Source organism: Grus americana, chromosome 25 (assembly GCF_028858705.1).
Source record: "Grus americana isolate bGruAme1 chromosome 25, bGruAme1.mat, whole genome shotgun sequence".
NCBI lineage: Eukaryota > Metazoa > Chordata > Aves > Gruiformes > Gruidae > Grus > Grus americana.
Window position 1 is genome coordinate 1,259,862 of NC_072876.1, and position 25,973 is coordinate 1,285,834.

The 25,973-nt window shown below is 40.1% G+C and overlaps 1 protein-coding gene across 2 annotated transcripts in view; it reads right to left on the reverse strand.

The window, feature by feature from the left end:
* KDM5B (lysine demethylase 5B) overlaps positions 1-25,973 on the reverse strand; it is a 56,702-nt gene that overhangs the window by 24,350 nt on the left and 6,379 nt on the right. Inside the window, exons 2-11 of one of the 2 annotated variants that reach the window (XM_054803840.1) lie at positions 18,846-18,923; positions 17,410-17,532; positions 16,376-16,546; positions 11,012-11,146; positions 7,236-7,329; positions 5,594-5,697; positions 3,947-4,105; positions 3,260-3,379; positions 2,637-2,795; positions 2,010-2,191 (exon numbers count right to left, since the gene is read on the reverse strand). In XM_054803840.1, coding sequence (XP_054659815.1) covers positions 2,010-2,191; positions 2,637-2,795; positions 3,260-3,379; positions 3,947-4,105; positions 5,594-5,697; positions 7,236-7,329; positions 11,012-11,146; positions 16,376-16,546; positions 17,410-17,532; positions 18,846-18,923 — 1,325 coding nt within the window. Of the gene's footprint in view, positions 1-2,009; positions 2,192-2,636; positions 2,796-3,259; positions 3,380-3,946; positions 4,106-5,593; positions 5,698-7,235; positions 7,330-8,254; positions 8,634-11,011; positions 11,147-16,375; positions 16,547-17,409; positions 17,533-18,845; positions 18,924-25,973 lie in introns of those variants that run through there. The other variant, XM_054803841.1, reaches the window with a different exon arrangement.

Sequence of the window (25,973 nt, forward strand, 5' to 3'; positions counted from 1 at the left end):
GAGAAGCACAAGCAGAGTCGTCGCTCTGCGGTGTTAAATGACTACGCAGCCTTCGACCTGGTCATCATCTTGGAACAATTCCATGAATTCATGAAGACCAGCCACAGACGCAACTAACAACTGTCCTCCGTCCTGATCCAGTACTGAGTTAGTCAAGAATTCTGCTCCTTGATACGTGTCAGTGCCAAGGAGTGGATGACAGCAGTTGTGAACTATGCTAAACCTGGACCAGGATACTGGTACTGGGGTCTCTGGACTTCAGGAGAACAGATAACAGAGAAAGATACAATTCTAACGATGTGCTAAGGCATCAGCCTTATGAACGCAGCAAGTTGCAGAATGGATGAAGGCGACAGTTCTTTCTGCACCGCTACCTCACAGCTCCACATTCCTGCCTTTAGAAATACTAGCATCAATGATGGAAATTCTTCCTCTGACCAGGACTGACATCTTCTTTATTTGCAAACATCTTCAGAAGCAAAGATTTTAGTCCTTCTACCATTTCAAGAACTAACACAGGATTGAGAGTCACGCAGGAGAACTATTGCCTGGAACCCTATGGAAGGTGTGCTGCTGTAGCCTGGTTCACTTGGGACTATCCGCTCAAAATCCTGTATCAGGATACAAGTTCCTTCAAGGCACATGGGAACACTGCAAATGAACGTGCTATCCCTCATATTCCACAGGAACAAGTCCTGTCTTCTGAAGTCTTTTCAGAGCTTGGAGCACTGTCTCTTCTGTGGCAGGTCATTAAGATAGACTCCTCTGGCCAAGAAAAGTATTAACCTCAACTACACATTGATCTCGAATACGCTAAAAACCCCAGCCTAACACCTCTGAGTTGAAGGGAAATACAGAAAAATATCTGCAAATGAAAAGACGTCAAGGACTTTCATGCCGAAGGAGAAATAAATGAAAAGCAGGTAGGGCAACTTTCACATGTGTCTGTCAAGGTATGTACATGTGTGTGCATGTATACAAGTATGCACTTACGCATCTTTTTCGCCTAGACTGCAAACACTAATGCAATTCAGGACAAATTATGAAGGACGTAATGCCTTTCTAACAATACTGAGGGAAACTCTCCTTGAAGAAATGAAGTTTCTATGGCAAACAGAAAACCTCCTCTCCTCCTCACAGTTTTCAGCTGAAGGCCCAGACACACAAAAAAAAAACCAAACAAAAAAAAAACACCACCAAAAAGCCCCAAACAATGACAAGGAATATAATTTTTACAATGTAATCCTGATCACTCATTTACTTAGCCTCACTTTTTTTTTTTTTTAATGTCAAGTACTAAGAAAGCAAGTGAATTAAGTCACTGACTACTTGGACTGTGCTACAGCAGCAGCTGTTTCAAGGAGCAACAACTGAATAACCGACCAAAAAGACAACCTACTGAATAGTAGCTGGGATGTGGTTTTACCATTTTGCTGGAATACTTATGTGAATAAGGGAAAGACCTTGACAGGTTTCAGGAAGAGTGACAAGAATAATTCAAACTCTAGAAAAGCTGTTGTAAGGTGAAAAGTTTAAGAACTTCAATCTATTTAGAATATCAAAGAGATGGCAAAGATCTGTCCTGATTACAGCTGACAAGTGTTCGCTTGATGAGAGGATTTATGATAGAATGATCTATCTAACAGACAAAAAAATATGCAGGATCTTAAGATTGTTAGTTGAAGCTAGATGATTTAAAAAAAAAAAAAACTTTCATGGTTTTTAGTTTTACACTGAGCATAATAAAACATTTGATGGAGTATCTGCTGCATCTCTCATGGATTTTTTTAAAACTGGGAATGGATGTCTCTTTCCAAAATATGACCTCTTGTCCAAAACCAAATCAGTGGAGGAATCACACTGTGTCAATTTTAACCCTGCTGCTACAGGACTGCAAGGGTTATTCTGGCCTGAACTCATTGAATCTGGTTTTAGTCCACTAATTAAGAAGGGGAATGGGGAATGAAAGGGAGATTGCTTCTCAGGCTGAGTTTATTCCTCAAACTCACCAATGCAGATAGTTAATCGAATAGCTCCAGTGGTCTTCTATATGCCAACAAAATGAAGAAAAGCACATTCCTACATACAGCCAGGGTAATTTCATTCCACATATGTCTGCAGTGATGTGAGCAAGAACAGACTGCTCCATCACAGGCATGTTGTTTAAATTCCAGCCACTATCAAGGTATTCCTGAAAATTGAACAGAACAGTCACAGGTTTATGCAACATGAAGTGAAAAACCCAAGAAGGTAAAACTGCCAAAAGAGCAACAGAAGAAAAGCATCTTTCCCAACTGGAAAATATAAGAAATAGGTCAATGAATCAAAGAACAAAACCTCCATTGTCTTTGCTCATTTCAGAAACCTTATCTGACCTGCGTTGTTAAAATGAGACTTTTTTTTTGTTTTTTAGTTTGGAAGTTATTTATTAACTTCTAGGATAAACCAGTTGCTTTTAAAGTCTGATCACAGCAAATTTCATTTATTCAAAACTCTGATGTAATTCTCCTTTTCAAATACTGTGCCAGATACACAAAACAAACACTTTGCAACTCAGTTCCATTACCGTGCTTTGGACCAGACAGACTTATTTAATGAAACTGCAATACAAACAGAGTGAACTAAAACAGACCTACCTCTTCTTCTGGTCTAACTTTAAATTTCCCACCCCTAACTGGGAAGCCACTGCCAAATTCTTTTGAAGCAATATCAGCTCCATATTCTACTGTCACATCCTCTTCAATGGTACTAACAAGTCTCCAGAATTCTTTTTCAACCAGCTCGGTGGGGACCATCTAGGTATGAGAAGAAGAAAAACAAGGAGTATATAAAAAGCATGTGCATAAAAGATATCTCAGGGAGGAACCTCCATTAGCTTGAAGCATTTCCCCATTTCAAAATCGTTTCAACAAGAGAAAAAAAAAATGCAGCAGAAACATGGTTCCGCCCAGGAGATACTGCTGCTTTGTGCTCTCAGGAATGGGTGACAGTTGGAGAGTATTCTCTTCCTTACAGACAATTCTTCAAAAGTGAAAAACAAAACCACTGAATAAAACCCCAACAACCAAGAAGCCAATGGAACAAGAAACCATAACACCAGCAAGAACAAGGGTTCACTGACACAAATGAGAATCTCTGATTTGGGATTTCACCCCATTCAAAACCAGAATTCTCCCCTCCCCCTCAAAAGTTGTATATTTTAACTAAGCACAAAAAATGAAATCTACATTATGGCATCAGGATAAATACATGAACATACATGTACTGGCATGTTAAAATAGTCTGACTTGAATGCATCTGCCATTTCTCCAAATGTGCGAAGTGTATAGTCTCTTGCTGCTTGTTCAAAACCAAATGCTTCTTGAGGCTTATTGCACTCCTGTAATCAAAAAGATAATTATTTCTATAACGTATTAAGACGATCTGTGCTCAGGTTTTACACAAATGAGCTACTATTACAGCACCTGACGGGTAAGAAGGCAGGATGCTTGACCAAAATGAAAGGACTGCCCCAAGTCAACAGTCAGAAGAAGAAACAACACTGCTTAATTCACCAAATCATTTATTTATAAATCTGCATAAACATTAATGAAGTGATATACCTAATTTCTTCTTCCTCTAATAGAGCTAAGAAAAAAAAAAAAAAGACGTATAGACCTCCACACTGAAGGACCCAGTAAGACTCCAATTTTAAATACAGAGTAAAGGTGCTAATTAAAATCCAATGTATTCTTTAAAGGCACATCAATTTTTGGCTCAAAAATATTAAGTGACAGCTTTCCAATTTGGGGCATGCCCAGTCTTCATTTTAGCTTTACCCTCTATCACCTTGTTTTCACAACCTCAAGTAATAAATTGTATTTTCAATCACTAGGATCAAGTTTAAAAAAAATCCCACAAAATAAAAAATAACCTTCAGCCTAACTTTTATGGTTTGTCAGATTACCTGAGCCAAACACTGGGGACACCTCCAGTCCCCTTTGGGAACGTCATGAAGGGGTGGAATTAAACAAAAAGTATGGTAACTGTCATCACAGCCATCACACAACAGGAGACGGTCCTCATCGTTACCACTGCCACATAAGAGACATACATACAAATCCACCTGTAACACAAAATCGCCAGAGTGGGAATTTGAGCACTTGAGGCAACTCATGGTGAAACAGCAGGTTGGTAACTCAGTCATCTGTGACATTTGCCAAAGCTTATTTTCACTTTACCTCTGAAACAGAAATGAGACAAGCACACACAAACTATTTATGTGAAAGTTTAAATAACCCCCCTCTGTAATTTAAGGAAGGGCCACAAGAGCTGCAAGCCCTTCCATGTATTTTTTTTCTCCAAATGACAGAAGACTCGATTCAGCTGCCAGGACATTTCAAATCAGCAGTACTGTGGATTCGGCAGGTATAACACAACACCCGTTGGGGGCTCACAAATCCTTTTCCTTGTTGCTCTCGCATGCAGCGTGTATGCACAGATGTTTCATCCTCCTCTGAGGCCAACTATTTGGAGCCCCAGGAGAGAGAAAGGGGTTCCTCTTCATGGGAGCGCTCCTCTTTCCCTAGAGATGCTGGCCAAGACCTTTGTTTTCACTTGGAAAGGCACCAGCTTCTCAGCAGAGCTGTGTGCCTGTGGGCAGCCGTTCAAGAAGCTGGAGGGAGGTTTCACACAGCAGCTACCGAGCCCCAAGGAAAAGGTGCAGGCACTCCCAACACGGGAAGGTTGTCTGCTGCCTGTCCGACACCGCGCCGCGCGCAGCAACAGCCTGGAAGGCTCCTCTCCAGTACAGCACAGAGCTGTGAGGACAAGCGGACCCTGCTGTCTTACATTGTTAAAAAAAAGAAGCAGCATCTCCCCTGCTCCTCCCCGCAAGCTTTTTTTGTTTGGGGGGTGGGGGTGTCAGGCTTCTAGCATTGCAGATTTCATTCTCAGGTATTTAACTATAGGTGTGGATTATATGAAGAATATTTTTGGGTTTAGGAAGGACCCAAGTAGTGGCATGGTCCGAAAGAATCTCAGTATCACCTGCTCAAAAGTGAGACAAACTACCATTGCTCTCAGTTTGGGGTGTTTGGGAAGGGGGATGGTGGTGTGTGGAGAGTTGGAGCAGGAACAGGATTGTGTTTTTGAGAAGCATTTGAACAACAAAGCTTCCAAGTTAGTGCCGAAAATTGTGGAATAAGCAGCAGGTCTGCTGGAGAGCCAGGTGCCAAAGCTCACAGTAAGCTCCCTTGAGGTTAAAGAGCAATGGGGAGAGAGATCAGTTCACAGAACCACCACTTCTACTTGGATTCTTCTTTCAAAATGCTTATTTTGAGACTGTACCTTGGAGACAGAAAACAAGTTACTTTAGTTATAGATGGTGAAACTCAACTATCCTGTTATTTTCAGCTTTGTAACAGCACAAAGCTTTACGAGCACATATGTTCCAGCAGGCACAGACACTGCTTTGTTTCAACCACAGGGTTACATGAAGAGCACAAGAGAGTCCTTAGTGTGATATAAATGACGTGATTTCACTACGTACCCAAAAGAAACCCAGAAACACCTGCAATCAATATGAAGCAGCAGGAGGGCAGGGCATACTCACAGCATTAGTGGGTTTTTTAGATCGGACTTTGGATTTGTCTTTCTCTGGCTCCCCGGCATGTTCTCTCTTCTCAGGAAGTTTCACTGTGCTATGCATTTCCTTTTCTGGTGCAACAGGGGAAAAAAAAAAAAAAGAGGGTATTACTTGTTATTATTTTATTTGTTATTACTTGTTAGACTGCATCACTATAAGTTATTTGTTGAATTACTTGTTACCCCATACACACACTTGTTTCAGTTAGCTTAAGGCAAGATTTGAATACTGGCGATGCCTGCAGAAGCTGGTATTATCAGAAAAAACAAGCATGCCATCGTGAGCTAGCAATGACTATCACAGCCTACATTTTTCAAATGGGTATTTTAAATCCCATTTAAATTCATTTAAATTGAATTATGAGTGTCTTCATAAACTAAGACTTTATTTCCATGTGGTATTAACAAATGTAGTTGAATTACTCCATCAATTTTACAGCAGCATGTCACATGATGACATGAAACAACACTACAGCTTCCAATGATGTCTTCATACTTCAGTTTCTTGTGGTGTAGCTTTCCTGAAAACATGTAGTCCGAGACGAGCATGCAGCAGAAGTGGCCTGACAAACAAGCAGATCCTCTACATTCGTACACTCCTACCTAATTCAGGCATGTCTCCACTCAAGTCTTCATTCCTGACATTATAAAGAAACAAAAACCCCCACACCCAAATCCATACACCACAGTGTGGAGAATCCCCGGGCTCTGGTGCTGAAGACAAGGGGGCAACGATGTTCTTAGCTGAAGTTACAAGTGAGCTAGAGGCCTTTACACCTGGACATGAGACAAGCTGAAGCATTTCTTGGGAGTCTGGCAGCTAACAGGTACTAAAGAGAAGACCATTCTACATCTCTCAGAAATTTAAGTATTAAAAAACTGTCAAGAGCTTTTTCCTTCTACTCTTTGGGGAGGAGAAAAAAGGTTAATGCCTAGAGACACTCTTTAAAGAAAAAAATATCCAGTCCAAAAAAAAAAAAAATCATGATTTCCACAGATTCTTGGGGGGAAAAAGAGATTTTGAATGAACAAAGGAGCCTGACAAACTGCTCAGTTAATTTCAATTATTAACTAGTTGTAAATGGCTCCTATATTTGCTTTGCCAAATTATTTGTCAACAAGCTTATTCTTCTGTTTGATGGCACGAAACATTTCTTCTCAGTCTGAAATTACTATTTCTTAAGGACAGATAACAACACACTCAGGACTCTTGATATAAGCAATTTAAAAAATCATATTACGGGAACATTATTGTTAAATTCACAACACACTATCTTTTGCCTTTATGAGTTTCTATTCCTGATTTCAAATTCAAATTCTTTCCTAAAAGTGTCTGAAATCTAATACATTCTTAAAAGAGTTTCCTCTATTTAAAGCTAGTGGATTGGAATATATTCTTCTCCAAGAACACTCAACCACTTACAAAACAAACAAAAAGATTTCAAAGCCATAAAATAACTTTTACAATAAATTTCAATTTAAAAATGAAGTTAACATAAGTATTTTTTTTTTTAAATACTTTGAATTGTTCCAGCTGGTCTTAAACTGAGTTTGTACGAAGTAACAGAAAATACATTCACGTTTTGTTTCGTTCCCCACTTGCCACTCACCATTTTCACACTTTGGAGGTGCACATCCCATTCTACGTCTCAGATTATGAGTTCTGGCTTCTGGAGGGTCAGATTCAGTTTTAATATTGGTTGCCTTAAAAAAGAGAAAAAGAAAAAAAATCAGTAATGTCCTTAGATGGAACACTTTGGTTTTACACTTGCATTTGGGAAAACGTTCACTGCCATCTAAACTCACGGCTGCCTGTCTGAGTACGGATGGAGGATTTTGGAATGCAGAGCTGGGTACTGCGCCCAACGCCCGAGGAGACCGACCTGCGCTCAGCTTCTCCCAGCCCCAGAGCTGCTTTGGCTCTGAAGAAGGGAAGCTGCTGGCTGTGTTCAACATGCAGCCCTAACAAGAGCATGCCTATTAAGATCCAAGTAATTCTGTGCGAGTCTCTACACTTGAGTAACTTTGGTGGAGGACCCTGCAAGGTTTTAAAATACACATTTCAATACTCAAGAGCTGAGAAAAGGACTGGGGACAAGAGACAATTTTTACTTCCAAACTGAAAAAAAATGTTTCTGCCTACAATTCTTAATCCGCTCTGACAAATGCCAAGAGAGGACTGCACAGGTTCAGAGAACAAGCTGATGTGAGACACAAACATTTCACTGAGGTACAACAGAGGTCTTAAAACTTGTAACCTGACTTGTTCTAGGAAAAAGCCAGGCAGGTGGAAGTCAGATAAAGACTTTGAGGACTTCACTTAGACTCAAAGAACTGTTTTTATTTACAAATGAGTAAATCTAAAAAGGTAATCTGAATTTCTGAAATACTTTTATTCAATTATTTAAAAAAAAAAAAAAAAAAGAGTTCTGAGAGAAATAACACAGGGAAAAACCAGGAGATTTGAAAGGAAATCCTACAAAAAACCTGTGCCAATAATGATACCATCTTTTTAGTTTGATTTCAGTGGAACTTGGTAAGAAGCAAAGGAGCAAGGAACTTTGGGCTTTCACAGATTTTCTTTTACTCTTGAGAAGCAGAGCGTACTCCTCCTAAGCAGGGAGCTCACCTGGTGTATTGTGGAGCTTTCAACACAGAATAGTATTTTTCCATTTAATTCTTATATTTCTTCCCTGAAGTTTTGAGACTGTGGGAGAACAATTCTCAAATCCCTCAGCGTTAAGATGGGTTTCTCCAACAACGTATTTTTTAAGCCTAATTTCTTAAGGAAATGAGGTCATGCATCCACTCTCTTGCTACTCACGAAAGTCAGTCCATGATCAACCACTCCCTGAACCCCCAAAAATGGGACTTGTCAGCCTCGCTCTAAAAGCCGGAATGCAGCATCAGGTATTCAAAGGGGGTGAGGGGTTGTTTTGTTCAGGGGTTTTTGGTAGGTTGGTTGGTTTGTTTTGGATTTTTACAGACGTGGTTTTGACATTACTTCTGCTCCACTTTTTATGTTCTTTGTCCAAATTGCTGTCTCCATGAGACCAGGCAGAGGTCCCATTGCTTAAGATATGCAAAAAAAAAAAAAAATGCTGTTCATTATATTTAGTAATACTGAATCGGGACCAGTTTGCACTGATCCTCAAGCAATGCAATAACAGATGCCCCATCTTCTGCATCTTTAACTTCTATGAGTTGCGTCCGTATTCTGTGCTTAAGCCTATATTTAGCTTCACAAGAGCAGCTTTTTTTTTTTTGGCCTGAGTCTTTTATCACATTGATTCATCTCACTTTCGCTTCCGCACCACTGTTCTGGTCTTTTACACTTATCTGTTCTACATCAAGCATCTAAAGCCTCTGCATTTCAAAACCAGTCTATGACTGTCATTGTCCTTTTCCTTTCCAATTCAGAACATTTTCTCCTAAGTGTTTACTCACCAGGTAGGAAAGGGCAAGATGAAACTGTATGTGTCCCAACTGCAAATTAACACTTATCCCACAGGCTGTATTTTTTGCTAGTAAGAATAATTTACAGTACTTTCCTGTAGTTCACTTATTTTAAAGGTTTATAGTAGATGGTTACCCTTTGAGAAGCAGGAAATGTCAAACTGGTGAACATGAGAACCAATTCAGGTTTTACAATTTAAGACACTGACAAATCCTTGTGTATCTCCTCAGAGAAAAAAGTCGAGACACATTAACCAAACATTACTACTCTGCAGCCAGGTCGGTGCAAGTACCAACTGTGTGTGGCTTCAATGAAAGATAAAACAGATTTCATCAACTTAGCTGGCTTTGCACCTCAATGGAAGAGAAACACTCACATTAACAAATCTTAACTTCTGGAAATTGTCTTAAAACTGTACAGCTCCTTGCTAAGTGAGTCAGTCCATGCTGCCTTAGCTCTGTATGTTCCAATTCTACACTGAATCAAGTATTTTCTTTGCACAAAAATTAGGTGCATGACATCCACAGTGCTTAGGGAAGAGCTGAGAGGGTAGCCTTGCATTTGGCTAAGTATGAGCAATTAGTTTCCACAGAAATGAGAAAAACGTGCACTCTGTGTTAGTCAGTGTCATCTGACACCACTGCCAGAGAAAGAGCTAAAATTTTAGTGCATATTTGCCCTGTTGTTAATCTTTGACGGGTACGTGAGAATCAGCATCTTTCACCTACAGGCAGATACTTCAAATGGAAAGTTTCAGATCAAACTACTGAGGTTTTCTCAGAATTATAAATCAACTTGTAATCGGGTATTTGAGTGGAAAAGCTTTAGAAAAGCTTAACTGTAACTTATTAACCAAGAATAATTATAGGCAGAATTTGCAACAACTAAGCTGTACTACTTGGTAGTAATAAAGACCAAGTCTAGAACAATGGGAGTTAATAGAGAGTCTGAAATGAACTTAAATAGAAATCTGGATTATAAACAAAGGGAGTCAATCATGACCTTCCTAACTCATGATATCACCACCAATAAGACCATCTCTGGGGAATAAGCCTCCCCTACTCTTCATCTGCTCAAACAAAAGAAATAGTAAACTCTCTGAAGGCAGGAACATCAGGCTGGAAAGACTGAAGTCACAATATTACAGTTTTCCAGCAATGAAGGAGATACATCATGATCTCCTAAAATCTGTCTTCACAGGAAAACGCTATGCAGATATGCTTATCCAAATAAATATTATTTCTTAAGCACATGTAAGATTAATCTTGTTTGATTGTACAAAACCATATTGACTTAACGTTATGCAATTTTTTCCCTTATATTGCATGGTGAAAATATCGCAAATGGGTAGAACTCAGAGTAAAAAAATGAAATACAACAATGCTAATGTTCTAGCCTTCTCTGCTCTAACATCTGCCTTCACCTCATGAAAGATTTACAGAAATCTCCCAACACATTTAAAGAATAACTACTGTTCACTGGCTGTCCTCTGAGGAAATGTCAGAGATCAAAGCTGCAAAAGACAAGCTTCTTGTCTAGATTTTGTCACCTGTATTTTAATCTACGAGCAACTATTATTTATAATCGTGCTAAAAACATTAGTATAGTGTACACACTCATAACTAACGTATAAGTGGAACAGCTTCAGTAGAAAAGCCTCTCCGAACTCCAAACCTCAGTAACACACTTTTTAAAGTATCACACAATCCTTACTGTATTATAATTTATGCATTTATAAACATTTAGGTATGTTTAACAATGACAAAAAGTTAAACAGCTGTTTAACATTTAGCAATTTGATCAAAATAACATTTGCCCTGAAACTTAACCAAACCCTGCTGTGCCCGGTGGCTAGGCAAACTATCGCTGCATTACGATTTCAAGCTCTGTCACCACGGAGCATTTGCCCTCATAAAGACAGATTCTCACCTCTGCTCTCAGGCGTTTTGCTCGACGAGCAGGTGGACAAGTTTCAGATGGCTGAACAGACTGTCTCTGTGGAATATCGTGGGGCTTATACTCCTTGTCTTTTGTGTCACTGGTGAGGTCTGGTTTCTGCAAGCACTAGAGAGACACAATTTGATTACTTAATTTCTGCCTCCACTGCTAATACAAACCTTGGGTAGAACAATTTCCTGGCTCATGTGAAAGAACGTAGACAGGGCTTTAATAATTACTGTGCTGAGTTAATAAAAACAGTATTTATGACGATTGTAACATTACCTATTTGAACAAGACACAAAATCACTTTTTCCTGCCCTTTTACTGAATGCAATAACCATAATAGAGGATCTTAAATAAAGCTGAAGTCATCCTTTAAATGTTATGAGCACCGAACATTCCTCTATGGGAATACCAACACCAATTCTTCTAGTAGATGGTGCTTCTGGAGACTGTACCAGCACACTGGAAAGTGCTGTAGTATCCTCAGGTTGCATTCCTGTAACGCTAACAGAGTGCAATACAAAAGTAAGTTACAGCCTGTCATACATCCCTGTCTTAACTGAAATACAATTTTGTCTGAAGAAGAGACTACGTTCTTTGTAGGCTTTGGTGAGGACAAATCTACTGCATGCATTAAGGGCAGAAGGGAAGAAGATGATGCAGGAACAGTTTTAGTTCAAGTTGCTGAATGAACACATTTAATTGCTGAAAACTGTGCATATATTTGGCAGGAAAAATAATAATTAATGACAATTCCAAGTTTGTCAAGCCACACAACATTCAGTAACAGTAGACAAAATATAACAGTTTTTAATGAGTAAACAACAAATCCTGAAGAAAGAAAGAAAAAAGTCTTATGTTGTCAGTATTTCACACGAATTGCTGGATCCACACCTCCTCAGTTCTGTTGATCTGTTCCCATCACAAGCATTTTCTCAGCAAGAGAGAAACAGGACAGGAACCGCAAGAGAACCGCTGCAGCGGCATAAGGACTGATGCGCTGTAGACAGCACAGAAATCACACTTTCGGAAACAAATGGTAGTCAGAATGGGGGGATGGAAAAGGAAGAAAGAGTGGTATTTTAGAAGACAAGTCCACATTGAAAGAAATATGTATTTAACAAAAAAAAAAAAAATCAGTCAAGGGTAGCAGGATATCATTATCTATCACCCACAGACAGTTCACGACAGTGCTCAAAGAAACCTCCAGAATGTCTGTTTTGTTTAGGACTGCCTTCAACCTTAGACTTTGTAAATTCTAGATTTATACTTTGAAAGCAAATGTCTGACTTAATTTCAACATTAAATGCAGAAACCCATTCGACTTTGCCACTTAAGCACAGGAGCAGCGAGTCCTGGCTGAGGCTCTCGTAGCTTGTTCCCGTGCTGTGTACCTGGGGCCAGAGAGCAGCCAGCTCCTCCCGAGAGCTTGCTCCCTTACAGCTCACGCGGAAAGATGATGATGTGAATTATTTCACATTAACATCAGGGGGAGAAAGTCACAAGTAACAATTTCTTAGGACAGAAAACAGACAAGCAGAAAAGGCAAGTGAGTAGGAAAAACATGAAAATGAGAGAACAGAAAAGCAAATGAGACTAATGCTACATAGAACATTGCCAATTTTAATGACTTTTGCAAATTCTGGTTCCTTGAATCATGTCCTCATGTGAAATCCAAACCTTTCACTAAACACATAGTTTCTACTCCTTCCAGTAACAGAGGATATATGATCTGTGAAAGCAAGTATCTAGAAGGCAAACAGCTTTTTGTAAACAAAAAGGGCAGTGAAACATGGAAAGAAAGACAAGAAATAGCGTGACTTGCCTCACTCCAGTGGAGTGTCCAAAGAAAAAAAAAGAGAAAAAAGCACTGCTCATTGAAAAATGCCCAGAAGACATTTCCTAAATACTGAGGTTTCAACAACTATTTAAGCAGAAACACTTCCCAGTGCCTCAGTAACCTGAAGGCAAAGCAGTAGTATGAAACGGCTGTTAATTAACATTTTCAATTGTACCTAGAAGAAGAACTAGAAATGTAAGTCCTGTCTTAAGGATGGGAATTCCTCTGAACCCACCTTACTCGTAGACTGACTGGATCAACTGCAAGCACAGGTCTTTAACCAAGGATACTACCTGCTATTTCTTCAGTCCCTTCCTCTCCCAATTAAGAGAGCCAATTTTGGTAAGGTTAAGCTTCTATCAATAATTACTCTACCGTAAGCTCATTCTACATACTGTAATCTAGGCTGTGATCGTGATTGCATTATATTCTGAGAAGATGGTTGCACATACAATCCTTGAACTCCAAATGGTGGCAGAGAGCAAGTTAAAAGCCCACCAGCTGAAACCATTAAGGAGCAGCATTAAGGACACAGCAGGAATGTTCACGAGGCCTCCAGGATGTCAAAGATGGAAAAAAAATGTAGAGATACATTCAACTCCTTCAGATTTAGATGTTTATGCAGTAGTAATTTATACATAAGCTAATCGCCCAGGCTGCCCATACTTGCTGAATACAACTGGTCTACCCTGCTACATATCCACTTGAGGATAAGAACCACCGAACTCCAGAGGTGCTTATTTCTCTCCACTAACAGTAGAATCCTAGAGAACTGTCTCATACAGAAACATCTTTATTAGAGGCATACACATATAAATCTTTGAACATATGAATCCCACACGGAACATTAAAGCCTCCCTTTGGAAAGGAAACCAGACCCAGAATTACTGAAGCGGTTGTATTCACTGAAAAAGAGAACACCACAAGACCACCTCTATTCCCCCAGAATCTGCATTTTAAATAATGCAAACATCTGGGCAATGCATCACACAAGCAGCATTGACAGAAGATCCTGGACCCCTCAATTCACGCAGGGGGACATGTATCTCTCTGGGCATACAAAGTGATTCTGTAATATTCTCAGCCATAGTAACCATCAGTAGGATACAAGCAAGGCACAGATAGTAAGAACCAGTACACCACAAGGTCTACTGCAACTACTCTGGAGACAAACACCCAAGACCTGTCTAGTCCAATGTTTTAAGGTAAAAATAAAATAAATACACACCTGTGGAGAGCTGCTTTGAGTATTAGAAACTGGTTGATTTAAGAAATTTTTGCTGTTTGACTAAACAAGAGCTTTAATAAAAACATGCTATCTATTCACCTCTGAACAGCTCCAGAGAGTTTCACTATTTTAGTATGTATATAGAAATATCTCCAGCTGGGCTATTTGTCAAAATAACTCCTGAAGCCAGTTTAACATATATTTAAGCCACACATACAATGAATGCTATACACAGATTTGGATGAGATTTAAGTTATGGCATAGTCATTGGTGTAAACTACATCATTCCATATTTTCGGCTTTTGCAGAAAAAAGTCAATTAATACTGCAAGTACTACCAATTAAAAAAAAATACATTCAAAAACTCAGTGAATGCAAGCACTCATCTTTTATGGATGATCATCCTGGCTGCATGAAGAGTTTCTCTCAAACGGTTTGTTGAAATATCGCAAGAAGGAACCACACATCTCAAACTGACAGCTGTCAAATCTAATAGCTACATCTTCTCCAAAAACAAAAGTCACAGATGCTTAGATTCCCAGTAACGGACTGAACAGACATACAATAAAACGGACACCTACACAAGAAGCATCTGGGAAAGCACCACTTACTGAGAACACATGGAAGAAAGCCAAAAAGAATGTCATCTGAGATTCTTCCTCAAAAAACGTATTGCAAAACAAACTCAGTTGGAAGACAACATTGTCAGGAAGAAAAAAAAAATTCAAATCTTAGAGTGAAGAGTGAGCTAAACTCAACATATTTCTATGGATTCTCTCTGTTAATTGAAAATACACATCTCTGCCACATATGGGAAGGAAATAATTTAACAGCTTTTGGGGGGGGAAGAGTTAAAAAATGAAGTTAACATAGCTTTTCCAGAACTGCATGCATTAAATACATCAGTTTGGAACAAATATCGGGTGCCCATTGCAAGAGAGAGAAGCGTGACCTCATTTGAGAACACTTTTCTTTCCTAAAAGGGTTCACTACTGAGAAAGCCATGAATGTAAACATCAACTGCATGACAGACACTGGCACAGAGAGTGCAGTAACACGTTAACTATTTTCCACCTTTTCGTTAGATCTTTCCCTGTATAATTGCACCTCACAAATATGAAAACAAAGCGAGGTGTCACAAAACACATCGTGTTCAAAAAAAGGAGAATCCACAATTTTCAGACCTAATAAAAATGCAAAGTTTTCAATGAAATGCCTTCAGAAAATGGTGTTGAGTCAAAGCAAAATATTTTTGATACAGCAGTTCCCTTCAACTATATTTTGCCCCATTTGCAAAAACTCAAACCTACACAAGTTACATTATTTTTTCTGAAGGGTTTGCAGAATCTAGCTCTTCTTCACTGAAAACTGATCATCCCTAGCTAAGGAAAAAGCCTTCAATTCCAACCTTTCTTGACTTATGTCAAATCCCTCCCTCATTTTGGCAGCTTTAGGTAAAAGACTAGTGTTGATTTCTGTAGAGACAGAGACACATGCTTGTAACAGGATTAGGGGCTTTATTGCTTGAAAAAAAGGTCAACACTCCTCTCTCTGAAAGATCATCATGGTAAGAGTATTTCAAATAAATATAGATGTTGGCAACTGCAACCTATTTTGGTTTTCCAAATAAGTGACTACTGCTCTAGAAGAAAAGCCTACTCTTCATTAGGCATTACGTTGCTTCCACTCCCAACCAAACCTGAATTTTGTTTTAATGGCCAAATCTAAGCAGGAAAGATGGAAGATTTAAGCTTGAAAAAAGTCACAAGTACTGTTAACCACACTGCAATATCCATGAAGCATTCTTGAACTTGGACACCCTTAGTGAGAGTGAGCTGGGTTACTGCCACAAATCTGCCATGGTTTGATACAGTTCCTCAGCCACTCTATGTGCAAGTGATACCGACCCACAGCACTCTTGTTCTATCAGAGATGGACCTATACTGATCTGTGAATAAAGTAGTATTTGGCATTTGACAAAACAGCTTTAAAGAAATCGTTATAGGAAGTCTGAAAGTCCGTTATCATGAGGCTTCTGTAAACTGTAGAAAAATACAAAAAGGTAGTATTGAAAGCAGTCACTAAGAGGCTGCCTTAAAGAGTAATTCTAAAAACTTTACTTTTGATTAAAAGTTTGCCTGCAGCTTTCACCAACACCACAGCCTGCATCTCGTCACCTGCATGCCATAAATGCAGTCTTTGGAAATGTTCCATTGATTCAAAAAAATAACAGACTGGCTGCTAAATTAATTGGACTTCAGTTAGCTTCAATATAGCTTACCAATAGGCTTGCTCCAGACTGGAACAAGTTGTAAGGATAGAGAATGCGCTCATAATGCGCACGGATGTGTGAACCCACAGCTTTGCCAGGAGCAAATCCCATCCTAGTGGCTATTTTGGTCCATTTTCTCTCCTTGCAAACAATATCAAATCCTCCTTCTTCTGCAACTAGCTAAAAAGCAAAAACAAAATGGTCATATATTTAATACTAAAATTATCAGTGTTTAAGGGAAGCATTGCTAGTTTAAAAGGCAAGACAACACCACAATTGCTATTTTAAACCAGAAAAGTATAGATTTAGAAAAACACAAAACATAAAAGTTGTTTAAAAGCAACAACTGGAATACGTATAACCTATTCAGGAATTGTAAACTTGTTGAATTACTTTACAAACAAGTCAGCACCTGTATTAGGTGACCAAACAGTAACAGCCTACTTTTGAGAATATGTCTGGCTGCAATTTGTCATGCCTCCACTTTGTATTCCAACGCATCTTCCTAGCACAGTACAATCAGTTCTTCTCACTGGAAGAAGTACCATGAAATAGGCTCTAAAGCAAGCAAATAAAAACTACCCTAAACATAAAAAACCAGAGAGAATGTATCCTTGGGGTCAGTGAATCCCACCCCTTACTATCAGATTACATAAACTTCTCCAGAAGTTTAACAAACTTCATCCTAAAAGTAATTGGATTCTTTTCTCCCGTATTACTAATGGAAAAATGTTTTTCTCACTGCTGTCATTGTTCAGAAGCTTTCTGCAGTTAAGTCTAAGTTCATTCTTGACCAGTTTGTATCCAAGATCGGTTTTAAAGAAGAGCTTGAAATTTAATTTCATCTCCTAGCTCACATGAAAACTCCCATGATATTGTATTTCTTACTATTTTGTCTCATTAGCTATGCTAGGTTAAACAAACTAATACTTTTTTCAGCTTTTCAGCTTAGATATACCACAAAGTCTCCCTTGAACAATTGTGCTATCATCCCAGAAACTGAGATAACAGTAGGACGAGTTTCTCCCTTGTAACAGTCTTACTCTATTAAGCTGAAATAAATCCAAGATCTTCCTCTCCACGTGTGGAATTTTCAGTGTACATCCTTGAAGCTCCCAAAACTTTGCAATCTGGTCCAGAAAATTCAGCTTTACACGAGTTTGGGCCTGAAATAAAAATAAAAATAAAAAAATAGAATTGCATGTTAAATGCAGATTATCTTTGGTATCCCAGTGTTTATAATGTTGCAGCCTCAGTTGCCTGCCTGGCTCTTCCATCTGCAAGTGTAATTCTGCATTTTTCCCTCTCGTCATATGCAGGAAAAAAAATTCCATACAGATACCACCAGTCTTCCCTCAAGTCACTTACTGTTACCTTTTACTGCATTTAGAAAAGTACTTCCTGAGAACAGACAAGCAATGAGTTATTACTGCCAAAAACTACCTAAACTAGCTGAATTGCTAGGATTTATTACATTGTAATAAAGTATTACATTTATTAATTTGGTTTATTTGCAATAAACCAAAAATAAACCAGTATTTATGGCTTATTTAAAAAAAAAAATTAAAAAGGGGGGTTCTGTTATCCCTTTTCACTCGCAACTGCATTGGTTTCATTTTTATGGATACAAACCGGTCAGGGCAGGGAAAGTCAACGTGTCTGTCTGCACAGCAGTTCACACCGTAAGGTAATTGGACTGGTGCTATGTTAAAGAGTAGTAGCTTAGACTTAACATTTTCACACGTTTTATTTTCAAGGTAAAAATGGCCATGTCCATACAGACCAGCTTGTTCTTAAACTCCAGAGAGCTCTGAACCAGCTTGTGCCCACACAAATCCCTCTCTCAGCATCCGAAGCCAACGCTGGAGCCCTCACCCCAGCGCTTCACATCACCACATCGGGACTTTAGAAAGCAAACATCAGGAGAAAAATCAGGCAGGCAAAGAGTCACTGTCGTTCCAATCAGTACCAGTAGGGAGCTAAGCAGGACTCCTCACCGCTCCCTTCTTCTAGTCTGAATTCATGAAAGTGGTGAATGAAAGTGCTTTCAAACAGCAAATTTCCACCAACTGAATCCAGATTTTGTAATTGTTTCTTCTCAACGGCTTGTTATTTTTAAAGTGCTCTGTAAATGTTTCATCTCTTCTACTTTTAAAAGACGCTGTATGTGCAAAATGCAGACACAAATCTATGGCACTTCAGAATTTGAGTTTAACCACTTATAAGCGCCTCTGTGTGGAAGAGGCCTGAATTATGTTCCTTTATTGAGCATTAACTTTACTTTTCATGCTTGGCATGTTTTTAACAAGATTCTGAAACAGATGAATTTCTGTACTAATTAAAAACTGATGTTCAGCAGTCCTGAGTGCTCTCAGCTCAAGTCAAACACAGCTCATGGTCAATCCCCTGGAAAACACCATCTCTCAAAAAAATATTTAAACATTTCGGAGCAGAAGCAATGATCAGCTTTACAGTTTACCTCTAGTTCATTGAGCCTCTGGATCCTCGGTGTAAAGTGAAGCTTATCGACATCACATGCAAATGGAGGCTGCCAGTCCTGCAAAAACAGAAGAGCTTCATCAAAAGACCAGGAAAATGAAGGAAACTTGTCCATATGACAGTCAAAAGCCAGGTGAGCCCCAAGCATGGAAGAGATCTCGTGGTTCCCAAGCCCTCCTCAGCACTAATCTGTACAGCACGTGCCCCTCCAGCATAGTGGCTGTGCAGCACCTCAACCTGTCAGCCATCGCACCCCATCACGCTTCCAGGCGAGGTCTACTGCTGCTTCCAAACTACTTCATGTTGAACAAGCCTGGAAAGCAGGAAGAATGAGAGATGCCGAGTAAGCTTCATTGTCTACCCCTTTCAAATAGACAGATAATGAAACCACTAAATAAATTACATTCTGGAACTAAGGACCTGTCCTCAAAGATAAGCCTTCAGTTGCAGACTGAGTCAGTCCATCTTCTCCCTCCCCACGCACCCAACTCAAGGTGCTGCACAGCCCATTCGCCCCAGTCTCACACCAGCCGCCACCAGCCCATTCCCAAATGGGAACTGTACAAGAGCCGAGGGCTTTGTCTGCCGGACAGCAAAAGGAGAACTCCCTGGAAGTGCCACCACCATGTGAGTCAAACCCACCTGGGGCTTTAAGCCAGAATAACAGACTCAGTCACAACTTTGAGATAGGATGTCACTCAACAAATTCAGTATCGTTACCACGCAAAACACAGAACAAAGGCAAGTTTCATAAACCGTGATCCAAACTGTAATGCCTGTCTCGATCAGGAAGACTAACATTTGATAGCAGAGACTTCATGTGCTCATGAAGGACAAACGCAGTAGTTAGCGCTCATGAACGCTGGTCTCTGAAACAAACAACAGCTATACTAAAAACCAGAAATAAAAGCTTCTTAATTCCTTGTCTGCAAACACTCAGGAACAGCTGGAATATGACCAATTTAAAAAGATCATTATTACTTTGACAGAATACCTGCAACTGGTAGTGTTATTTATAAATACAACTATAAATTTTATCTTTTAGATCTCTGACATCTATCACATGTAGTTGGTTTGGCAATACGCAGCTTCACTAAACCAAATTAGATTTGATTTCAACTTGACAGTAATTTATTACATATAAAGCTATCTTATTATCACTAATTACAAAATGAAGATAACATGCATAAGAGTTACTGATAGTGGAGTAAGACAAGAGCTTTCTACCAGGAAAAAGAACATTTACTCAATGCCTGTGGACTAAGGCAACTGAAGTAAGACCAGCATCATAAGTAGAGTATTTGTTATTTTAGCAGACATACTTAATATGAAAATTAGTGTAAAAAACAACCATAGAGGATATGCAGAGCAATTATCTTACATACAAACACCCAGGCCCAATTCTATGTTGGGACATCCCCTCTCGTCACTAGAGCAAGCCCGCGGCAGAATCAGGTATTTTCACAACAAGAGAGGAGGGATGCAGGAGTCACCGAAAGTGTGGAAAACCTGAAGAACAAACATGGACAGACACCAATCTACACATTTTATCAAACATACATTGACTAATCCAGACCTCTCAAGTTTTCTGATCCTACAAGGCAGTTTCAGCACATCAAAACTTGGCAAGGTTGACATTAAAACTTGAACTGCAAGTTAGATGACAATAGGGGGATCAAGATGACCAATTATCAAGAGGATGGTCAATCCTCAACCAGTGTGACATGCTTCTCAATCGTTTTTGTTCTTTTAACCACAGGACTAAGACTGGTGTCAATGGCATGATGTTCTTAAACAACTAGATAAAATTAATCCTACATTTTTGTTTGCCAGAACACCAAATGCAATGAGAATAGCCAGTCTGATGAAGAAACATTTGACATTCTTTTGTAATGTTCTGATATCTGCTGAATAATTCGTGCCTCCCAAACTGTAAGATGAGAAACATGACTGGGAACATTTAGGGCAAGATTTAAAGTGCTGTACTTCAACACGACAAATCTGACTTTTGAGCTGAACCAATTTGTTACAACATTAGTCACAATTCTGGAGTTTGCTCTGTGCGTGAAGAGAGACAGAAGACAGGTACCCAAACCAGGAGAGGACACACAACACCCTTGGGACATGCTGGGGATGACGTTGCCGAAGGAGAACTGTAAGATCCTAAACACTATGCTTAAGCTGAGAGAGTAAATTAAAACAGAGAGGCATGTGCTGGCTGACTGCTTAGCCAAGGCTGTTGCCAGGTGGGCCATGCATTAACCTAAACCAAGATCCCGTAATAAGGATCTGCAGAGGACAAGAAACAGGAATAAAAAGAACAGGAGCAAGAACTCAGCTCACACAGGCAGTGATCCTACCTCTGATGCTGTCCTTCAGGGCTATCACTTGCAGATAAAGTACCTGCAGACCGTCAGTAAAGCCAAAGGAGGGGGGGGGGGGGAGTGCAGGAGAGTCTCCTGGTTGGGCTGCACGTCCCTGGCACAGAGGAAAGCCTGCGTGCCACTGGGGCACAACAGGAGGAACAGCATTCCCACCTGTTCCTACAGGTTCCAGCTCCCACTCAATCTTAAAGAAATAAAGATACAGGCGTTCCCAGGATGGATACAGACTTAGGACCCACTGCTAGAAAGCAGCCTGCCTTCAGACAGGACAGCAGCAAGCTTGTCCCCCTCCAGCTATGAAAAAAAATTAAGATTACATGCATTATCTTACAGAAATACCTCATTCGCAACATGGTGTACCAAAACACACTCCTCCAGCACTGGCTGGTTAGCTCCATACATCTCCTATTTATTACTGACTGGCATACATTTTGGGAAATTCTTTCCTTTTCGGCCAAAGACGCTTGCTCTAGCAAAGCACTAGTTATCTAGTTCATTGGAAAAAAAAGTAACGCAGCTCCAGACACCCAAGCTTCCACAACAGGTAATTTCTACACCTTGCAGTTTTTAAGTTTAATGATACTGAACGAACACTACACACACCAGAACCCTTTGATGGTACCTCAGCTATTTTACAAAGAGAAGCTTTGGAAATTCAATCTGTTCAATACGGAACTTTCAGGAGACAGCTTTTCAGTCTTGGGTCTGCCAACTAGAAATAAAAATTTAACAGTCTTAAAAGCATTTAACTTTTAGCAAGGAGAAAGCCACTGCAAGAACTTCTGTTGAGATACGGTAAATTGGCTTAATGAGAGGTAACATTGGATTTACTCTGGCTTTTGATATTTTTAAGCAGGTAGAGCAGAGGGAAATGCATGCTATGTATTATGTAAGAGGTCATATTAGACTGTTATAAAAAGATTTCTGACTTTAGAAACACACTACTGCACATGTCATTTATGACAAACCGTTTCACATGACGTTAGCCACCGATACATAGCCATTCACCATTGGGAGAAATTACAGCAGGTGCAGTAAACAGGCCACCCTGACTATCACTGATTCATTTTAAAGTCACAAACAGTTCATTTTGGAGCACCTGAACTACTCCAAGTTGAAATAGCCGACAAGAATAATATTTATTGTCTTATATTCCAGGGTATGGCAAGTTCCTCAATTCCTAAACAAGACGCTTTCAACCCTTCTTTAATAAGTCTATTATTTACTCAGCAAAAAGCTTGCATACATTTTGAAGCACAACTTACTAAGATAAACGCGATGTTCATTAAAAGGAGCATTAAGAGACATCGGTGTTTTGAAAGCAATGGCTTTATGCACCTCGGGAATGCAGCAGCACCACAAGAGGGAGCTTTCCCTGGCAAGGCTAATTCTGCAGAGCGGCTGGTCCGCACCACCAGCTTCACCGAGGAAGAGCAAACCACACAAACCAACTCTACAGACCCGCTTCCCTTACGTTTGTGTCTGGGAAACCTGCGAGACTTGCCATTTCCACCCAGCGTGCGCTTGCAAGGTCCGCAAAAGCAACTGGTCTGGATTTCCCCTTTTTTAAAAAAAGAAAAATAAATAAATAAAATCAAAAAAGATCAATTTAAGTTTCTTTCAAACCACCAAAACCAAAGAAAACCTGAATTTCCTAAAAAATACAGTTTTTACACCACCTCTTCATCAGAAATGACTTTGTTGCTTTTTAGCGTCCAGACATTATTGTTAGAAGCCTGCAAGACATGCAACATCATTTGCCTACACTGGCATGTATTTGTTAACCAGACCTAGCAGAATAAACCTGAATAAAAATCCATGCAATAAATGAGACTGACATCAAAATTTCAAACTTTCTATAAACTTCATAGACAAATCCAGCTGTGCAGAAGGCATACTCCAAGAATCACGTTAGTATTTCAAGTAGTAATGCAAACTACAAATGGTCAGGGGAACTATTTCTACAGTATTTCTATATTCCTCCTTCAGACTCGTCGTTACAGGAACAGCAGGCTTCATGTAATTTCAGCTGGTAAACCTTGCACCTTATCCAAACTCTCTCTAATTAAAATTTAACCACCCCCAACCCCTTGAATTCAAGTGAACAAGAAATTACCACTGTCACTGGTAAGCTGTTCTACAGGTTAGTTAGCTTCAACTTTTCTTTTTCCCTTTATCCTCATTTTTAATCAAGTATTGCTTACTGTCCAAGAAGCTATTCACAAACACTTCCTGGAAGCAATGTTTCAAGGCATTTTTCAATGAACAAATATCTTTTTTCTTCTCTTTACAGGACCAGCTTTCCAGCCCCACAAATAAAGATTTTCCTCAGGCTTTTTTCTGAAACCTCTCCTATTTTTTCAACATCTTTTGAAAACCGCAAGTAGCATTTTAGTTGCAATCTCTCCAATGTCAGACACAAAAAAAGACGTCACTTTCATTATTTTGCTAGACAGCGTCTCATAGTAAGATCCAAAAGAATATCTTAGCAATTCTTGCCGGAGAAACACATATTCATTCAGTTAACTATAGCAATTCCCTGCTTCCCAGGATGCCCACCCTGCGAGCGTGACCTACATTCTTTGTTCCCAGATCTATGATCTTGCCTTTGCAGAGGTGTTATGTGATTGCTGCCTCGAGAGGCAGGGAGCAGACTCGGTGACTCAGGAGGTCCCTTTTAGTCTCATGGTTTTATGACTACATTAAAAACACACTCAGAAGAAACTCAGATAGCAGAATCTATGTAAAACTGATGTGCATCACCATTTATCGCCCCAGCAGTGTCAGCGGGTCATCCACAAAGCTTCCTTTTGGACAGGAACTAATCCCCCTCTGACCCTGTTAAAAGGCTAACATTAGTTGGTAACTCCAATCATCAGCTAACCTAGTTTGTGGTGACACGGTCCTTGCCTGGTTGTGTTGAGTGTAGGTGATTTTTCCCACAAAACCACTGAATTCCTCCGTGCTAAGAGGGGACCCTGGGTGCAGCTGGATACCTTACATGCAAAACTCTTCAATAATACAAGCTTGGTGGAGTATTTCTCATCTGAAACAAAATTGGGCTCTTATGTACTACAGACTAGCAAAGGAGAAAACACAACCACAAATCCTTCCCATTTGAGAACCACAGCCAAAGATGAGCTTGCAATGGAAATTACCTCTCTAGATCCCAGCATTTCTGTGCCAGCTCCAAACTTGGAGAGAAATAAAAGATCAGGTAAACCCGAGATGATTCTCAAGCACCACAGCTGGCTGCTCCTTGAGACCCAAAGGTAGAGGACAGAAACTATACATAGGGTTTGAACATCAACACAAAACAGGTACGAGGGTTTACATACAGGAGGTACCAGCCGTCTTCTCTCCACGGAGGCAACTGCATGCAAAACAGACACAGAGGCTCTGGCAGCACCAGGCACGAATAAGCAATGTACCAGCAGCACCGCACAAACAGCTGCAGATACACGGGGCCTTGGGGTCAGCGCACTGGGAAGGAACCCAGAATCTCCGATTCATTTTGGAGGCAGCGACCTAGACCTTGAAGCAGAGCATCCATCTGTACTGGGGCCAGGCTCAGCCGTCAGCGTCCAAGGGCACCAGGCCCCAAGAGCTACTGCACGATGCAGATGGACCTTTGGTCTGATCCCGTAGTACATTCCCAGAGAGCGGCAGGGTCAGCACAGCCTGTTTCTGGAGCTCTCCCATCACAGCCCCTGGGAGACAGTCTGTGCCCTCTTTGGAGCTGTAACTGGCAGCTTTCAAACCTTGATTTTAATCCCAATGCAACTTGGATTAAGAAAAGATCTGAATGTAACAGCCACCACAGAACAGCAGCAGACCAGCTACGGACAACGCTGCTGGCTTCATCCGTCTCCATTCAAGCTGCTCAGATTCATTTTCACTTGTAAAGCACCTACTTTCAGCAAAAAGCATTTACTCAGACATATAACAGTGGCAGGTTGTACGATCCCAGAAGTTCTCCCTGGTTCTTAAAAACATTCAACCTGGTCTCCCGAACACAGGCACAGCATTGCCCCCAGCAGCTCCCAGACACAACTCAGTCATTTGGGCTCGACAGAAAGCGCATCCCAATGGATATGCAGGCATAGATTAGTGCCATTCCCTGGCAGCTTTAGTTTCAATGCTAGGGAATGGAGTTGGGTTTAGTTTGAAACCCTAGTTTCAGCTTTTAGCTAATTGACACTATTTATCTCAAGTTAAACAAATAAACAACTACAAAACCTCCCCAAACCTGCTGCTACTATTGCCTCATATAGAGAGTTCCAGGCTCAATTGTTTCATCTTAAATTTTCAATGAGCTAAGTAGAGTGTTTAAAACCCCTCACTGGAAGAGGCCGAGTGGAGGAGAGGATATTCTCTCATCATCCTTTGAGCGCACTCCAATGTTTCAGTGTTTCTGAAGTGCAGACACCATACCCCCGGTGACTGCAGCAGCGCTGTGCGCGGCAGCTGCCGTTACTAAAACCATACTCCTTTTTCACATTTTCCTGATAGTTAAGGATCAGAGGAAACCAGTAAATAACCGACTCTGAATTTACCTAATTTCAAAGCACAACCCCTGTACTGAACACAGCAAAGTCTTCATTTAAAGTAAAAATTTCCTAATGAGCTTTGGTGACTGATCCATTTTTCTTCACTAGAATTTGACAGCATGTGAACAGGAACCTCAGCACTAAAACATCTCTTCCCAAAACCCCGCCCATTCT